The following is a 6,753-nucleotide window of genomic DNA, read 5'->3' on the forward strand; positions in this document are numbered from 1 at the left end:
GGTGTGTGTGGGCTACGCACACACTTGGACCGGTGGTGTCTGTTCCTGTGCCGGTGGTGTCTGTTCCTGAACCGGTGGTGCCAGTTCCCGAGCCGGTGGTGCCAGTTCCAGTGCCCGAGCCGGTGGTGTCTGTTCCAGTGCCTGAGCCGGTGGTGCCAGTTCCAGTGCCCGAGCCAGTTCCAGTGCCCGAGCCGGTGGTGCCAGTTCCAGTGCCCGAGCCGGTGATGTCTGTTCCTGAGCCGGTGCCTGTTCCCTGGCCGCCCGAGGGAGAGTCTCCGCCCTGGCCGCCCGAGGGAGGGTCTCCGCCCTGGCCGCCCGAGGGAAGGTCTCCGCCCTGGCCGCCCGAGGGAAGGTCTCCGCCCTGGCCGCCCGAGGGAAAGTCTCCGCCCTGGCCGCCCGAGGGTTCTTCACCGCCGTGGCCGCCCGAGGGGTCTTCACCGTCCTGCCCGCCTGAGGAAGAGTCTGCGCCATGGTCGCCGGATGAACTGCTCGCTCCGCTCCGGCTGCCCAATGGGCTATTTGTGTCATCCTGGCCCCCTTTGAATCTGTTACCCACTGTTTCTGTTTCCCTTCATGGACCTGGCCCCCGTCCCTCCCCCTGATCCTCCACCGTGCCACCTCCCTCCTGAACTTTTGTTTTGTTCCATGTCCTGTCTTGGAGTGTCTGGGAGCCACTCCGTAGAAGGGGGGTCATGTCACAGTGTCTGGTTGTGTTTCCCCAGGTCTCCACTAGATGTCCTCCTTACCCCCACGGTGTCTTGCACTAAGAACTTCATCTCCCACAATTCTGTCTGTAAATTACACCCAGGTGTCTGTAGTTTGTAATCACCAGCTGTCTATCGTTATCCCCTTGTCATTCATGTATTTAAAGCCCTGTTTGTCTTGTGTTCTTTGTGGATCAATGTTGTATGTCACGCCGCTCCAGTTCTCGTGGTTTCCTTGCCTGTTTGTTGTTTTGATATTGCCTGTCTGGATTTTTGACCCCTGCCTGTGTTTGGACCTTGATTTTTGGATTGCCCTGAAAATAAAGCCTCACCACACTGCATTTGGATCCTGTGCCCTTTTCTCTCTGTGCGGTCGTGACACAAAGTCAATACAAGGGCCACTCTAGACTGTTCTGTGGCAAATGTCTGAGGCTGAAGTGAAAAGAATAAGGAGCATTTAGTTATGAATGCTCGACAAAGATGTGGCTCACCGTAATACGGCGCAGGTGGCAGTAATCGAGGTTCCGTGGCCGAAGCTGTCATCCGAGAGGCAGGAGAATTTGGTGGTGAGGTCGATGCGATAGAAGAAGCGGTCACTCCAGTTCTCAGGTGTTGTAATTGAACCATCAGATCAGACACTTGTGCTACCAGAGCCTGCACCGCATAACCTGTAGCTCTAGTTTCCTCTTCTTGTCGATCCAAACGAGAACTGCTACGAGACAGATATTCGTTCAACTCCGCTGCATTCACTGCATCCATGATGTAGTCAGAAGGTTCTGTCAGGGATGAACTAGACAGATGCAATCGCAAATGCATTAAGGTGAATTTATTAGATATACACTAGTGTGAACAGCAGGCAAAGCCAGTTAGACACTGGTACAGAGAGTCGTGGGTATCCAGGCAACAACCAGAGCCGCAAACAGCAACAAGATCCGAATTCGTCAGAGTAGCAATCATCCAGACTGGAACAGGACTGAGGCACAACTGAGAGATAGGACTGAGGCACAACTGAGAGCTGGAACACACTGCACAAAAAAAAAAAAAACTTCTGACAACACAGAACAGAAAATGCACAGGTTAAGTAGAGTCGTGCTAATGAGGACCAGGTGAGAGAGAACAAATGAGTCAGTGAACCTGAAAACCATGACAGTAACATAACATAACATAACGTGACAACATAAAATGCAACATAAAACATACTGCTACTTTTGCTAGCAACAGACTTCAAAAAACACTTTGCAGCGGGGTATTGTTATGCGTCTGACGGCGCAAAACTGAACCAATTGCAAATTACGGATGACACTGCGCCTTTCTTAGGAACGAGTTCTTTCGTGCTCACTACCATGTTGTTTGTGTATCTCTATGGCAAATGCGCGGGGGGAGGGCTGAGCCCATTCGGTACTACGGGAGCCCAGAGGGGAGCGGTGGCGGATGTTAAAGAGAAAACCAATTTTCATTCAAACAAGTCAACGTAAACTACACATTCAAGTTAATCGATAAAATTGATTTATTGCCCAGCCCTACATTCTCTTATTAAAATGTAGACACTAAATGGCAGTGAAAGACCACAGTAGACAGAATTCTTGCAGCTGAGTTGGTGGTGCAGCTGAATTGGTGGCACGGTTGCTCAGAGGATAACACTGTTGCCTCACAGCAAGAAGGTCCTCGCTTTTGCGTGGGTTTCCTCCGAGTGCTCTAGTTTCTCCTACACAATCTAAAGACATGCAGGTTAGGTGGATTGGGAATGCCACATTGTGTGTAGGAGTGAGTGTATGGGCATCCGGAGTAAAATAAACTGTGCCAAATCCATTGTGTGTGTGGACAATTCCGATGAAGTGGACCCTGCAAATGACCAACGCTTGGAAAATATACATTGTGGTGTGATATTGATTTTGATATTTTTGGAAATAGTATGTATTTTCCACAATTTTAATTTCTAAGTAGGTACATTTTCATTGTTATGCTAGAATGAAAGCTTTAGACATTTGGATTTACAGAATAAATAACTACTACTAAAGTGCTACTTGTGTCAGCATGACATTTTATTTTAAGTGGCATTAACAGCAAAAGTAAAAAAAAAATATATATATACAATGGAATCATTAAATAATTTTGTGTAAATTAATGTATCTATATTTTCACAATTGGTAATAATATCAGCAATCAGTTTAGTAGTGACCAAAAATAAACCTCTCATGTAAAAATGGACCTTGATTACAAATTTAAAGATTAAAATATTAAGAAATTATATTATTTTATTTAGTCAAATATTATTTATGTCAAATTTGTATTCAGATGGTTTTGCAACAAAACAACAACAACAAAACATATTTATTTGAATTGACCCACTACTAACAGTAAAAGATGAAAGTTCATAACATTTTGGTGGCTGAAACGTTAGAGAAACATGAAATAAGTGAACACAGCAATAATTGTTCACAATTTGCTTTATAAAATATTCTTCCTTTTCAAGTTTGTTTTGTCTTGGGGTCAGTAAGACCACAAGCAGTACATACACATACTTGAAAACAGCTTGATTCATAAATAAATAATTAAATAGCATATTACTGCTGTTCACCAACACATACATTCAGTCCCAGTGCTGATTACACTTTAATATATACTATATAAAAAAAAAAATGCAAACAATAATTTAAGTCATTTCGAAATCTTCTCTCTAATTGGTGTAGGTCTGTTGGTAAGAATTTTTCGCAATAAGTTTTTGATTTCAGCTGTGTTTAAAACATAAATGATGGGATTTAGCATTGGTGGAACAACATATGCCAGAGATGTGCTGATGACTCTGGCATTGGGAGTGAGAGCAAGCAAGAGTTGTGCAAGGTATGTGAAGCATATTGGGAAGAAATAAATCCCTACTAACAACAGGTGAGAAACACAGGTCTTCAGCGCTCTTAAACGACTTTCCCAAGTTGTAATTTTGCCTAAAGCAAGAAAAATGCCCAGATATGACAGGAATATAATGATCATTGGTGCTATAAGGTATAAAGATGTGATAACAAATCCCACAGACTTATTAATGTTATAGTCATTACATGCCAACCTATACACTGGCCCATGATCACAAAAATAACTCTGAATTACATTGGATTCACAAATTGAAAGTCGGGTGATCAAAGACACCATCAAGGTTACCATAGAAGAATTAAATGCCCATATTGCTGGAAAAACTAAAACCATACTGGTATTGTTCACAATTGCATGATATCTTAATGGCAAACAAATTGCAATGAACCGATCATATGCCAGAACAACAAGAGTGACACTTTGCAAACTACTGAAGAAGAAGACAAAAAACATGTTTGCTAAACAAGCATTGTAGGAGATGTACTGTGAGTCAAACAGAAAAGTCTTCATCATGTTAGGAATCAGTGCATTAGTTTCACCAATATCAGCCAAGGCCAAGTTAAACACACCAATGTACTTTGGACTATGCAGGCTCCGGTCAAGAGCTATAATGAGAAGGACTATAGTGTTCCCAATTATAGTAATAAAATAAATCATAAATAAAAATATATAGAAATAAGTGCTATATGGTATACCTGAAAGTCCAATGATAAAAAAGTATTGAGGATGAACAATGGAGATATTCTGTGAATAACTTGCATTTACAGAGCTCATGGCAGCTTTGAGTTTGATGTTTTGCAAAAGCTGAAAATAGAAATTACTATAAAATTACATAGGACATTTTTTGAGAAATCACAAAACTGTCATTTCACACATTTAATAGCTATTTTCAAATACTGGAAATATACATGCATATAAATTTGCTGCATAACATTTGAATCACAAACCTGTATAAATAAACAAAGCCTTAGAGTCAGAGCAAAGAGTGACTGTCTGAATGTTTGTGAGCTGCTTTTAAATATACAGTACAGCTGTAAATCCAGTGCTCATCCTTATTTTCTCATGCTGCAAAGATAATTGGCTGCCTATCACCTGATTCATCTCGAGAGCTTAGATGAGCTTTGAACACTATGACGTAATCCTTGTATGTTGTAGTATAAAATGTTTTTTCCTGCCACAACAGTATTTTGAATAGATGTTTTATAGCCTGGAAACAATCTCTACTACAGCTCCAGGTTGTGTTCTCATTTGAGCACCATCATTATTACAGTCATTTAAAGATGAACTTAGTCTTTTGTGTGTCCTGATAACTACAGTGTGACATTGTCAATTTTCTTTATCTGGGGTTTTCACAAAAACAGACAACATAGCCTACTCCTAATGAAGCCACTAGATCAGGGGATTTCAAACATGTCCTGGAGGACCCCCAGCACTGCACATTTTGTATGTCTCCCTTATCTTACACACCCAATTCAGTGCTGCATCCCAATTTGTCTACTTATATGCCCTAAAAGTATGCATTGTTTTTGTGAAGAAAAAATACATCTTTTTGAGTGTGTAGCAGAATAGTAGGCAAGCTTTGGGGCATACTACTTCATCATAATTGGGTCTTTAAGGGACAGCTCTGTCTCATAGTTACATGCATCCTGTCACCATTTAAACTGCCCTGTCAATCATTTTGGCACATTTAAAATCCTTCACATTCAATTTAATTTAGTTTCCTATACCATTTTGGTGTAGTAGCACCTTGATCTGCTAGTCGTGAGTCTTTAATGCGGAGAACTCTCCTAATGTGTTTGCAATTTGTATAATGATGCATTTAAAAGTTTATGACCAAATTTTACAATAGTTCACAATGCTGTTGCAGATGAAATATAATGCAGATAACACTGAATAAATATATTTTCGTCAGGTTAGATACTGATTATTAATCACTCAAAGTCTCAAACCCCTTTATCTAAATCTCTCTACTCAATCATCGGACTTGCACATCCACCTTGTTTGTAGTTTTTTAAGACGTTTTATCCGTCTTTGTAATTCTAATAGAATCCTCGTCCAACGTGCAATGGGTTGTGGGCAATATTAGCTGTTCCGAGTGTGCACGGATCTGCACATCGGATTCTAACCGAAAAAAAAAATGACCATCCGCGTACCTTTGGAATACTCATTTCAACATACTACAATTTGGGACTTTAGGGGCAATTTGCGATTTTAGTTTTTAATACTATTTAGGATGGATAGTATGCAAATTTGGGATGCAGCACAGGTCTTGCAGTCTCTACTAATGAGCTGATGAGTTAAATCAGGTGTGTTAGATGAGGGAGAGAAAATGTGCAGAATGTCCTCCAGAGCTGTGTCCCAGTTCAGGGGCTGCATCCTTCGAAGGCCGCATTAGAAGGCCGATTGCGTCACCGCTGCACGATGGAAGCTGTCCCCATTCTAAGGGTCCTTTGAATGCGGCCTACTGTCCTTCTTTCTTCAAGCCGCGAAGGATAGAATTATTATTTATTTTTTATTTTTTATGACAGGATTTTTATTTTTATTTTTTTTTTAATGGCGGGTGATAGTTCTTCTGTGGCAGCGAGGAATACCCTTATAAATGTAAGTATTTAATTTACTCAAATAGCTAGCAGAACAAGTGTTAAAAGGCAGGAGTCTTTCCTTCTTAAAGGTCCCATGACATGAAATTTCCACTTTCTGAGGTTTTTTAACATTAATATGAGTTCCCCTAGCCTGTATATGATCCCAAAGTTTCTAGAAATTTTAATCGGTGTAAATCGAGCTTTTGCTATTTTTCTCTGCCTTTGAGAAAATGGAAGCTCAACCAGGCTGATCTTGAATCTCCTCCTTATGACGTTATAAGGAGAAATGTTTCCTCCCCTTTCTCTGCTTTGCCCGCCCAGAGAATATTTCTCGCCCATGAGAAAATGAGCTAGGAAGTAGAACGCGCGCGCGCACGATTTTAGTTTGTCCACGAGCGATATGGCTTTGAGCGAGCGAAGCATAATAATTGCTCAATAATTGGATGTACAAATTAACACCGAAGGGTACACACAGCTACACACCTCGGACAAGTCAACAAATGATATATAAGTGTGTTGCTTTACTGTTTATGGTTACCTAGCTTCTTACACGTAGAATGTGGCTGTCACATTAGCTATGCAGCTACTTGCGCTAATGTAAA

At 41.2% G+C, this 6,753-nt stretch overlaps 1 protein-coding gene across 1 annotated transcript; it reads right to left on the bottom strand.

The window, feature by feature from the left end:
* Positions 1 to 2,899: 2,899 nt before the first annotated feature.
* LOC311090149 (olfactory receptor 52E8-like) lies at positions 2,900 to 4,346 on the bottom strand. The gene has a single exon (XM_084125292.1). It carries the CDS (start codon positions 4,341 to 4,343, stop codon positions 3,363 to 3,365), a length of 981 nt encoding a protein of 326 aa, XP_083981418.1. The 5' UTR covers positions 4,344 to 4,346; the 3' UTR covers positions 2,900 to 3,362.
* Between the last annotated feature and the right edge of the window lie 2,407 nt (positions 4,347 to 6,753).

This window comes from Abramis brama, assembly GCF_963993115.1.
Source record: "Abramis brama genome assembly, chromosome: 10".
Taxonomy (NCBI): Eukaryota; Metazoa; Chordata; class Actinopteri; order Cypriniformes; family Leuciscidae; genus Abramis; species Abramis brama.

What these genes read in the sequence shown, in the direction of transcription:
- LOC311090149 (XM_084125292.1), bottom strand. Translation starts at nt 4,343, where the DNA reads ATGAGCTCTGTAAATGCAAGTTATTCACAGAATATCTCCATTGTTCAT.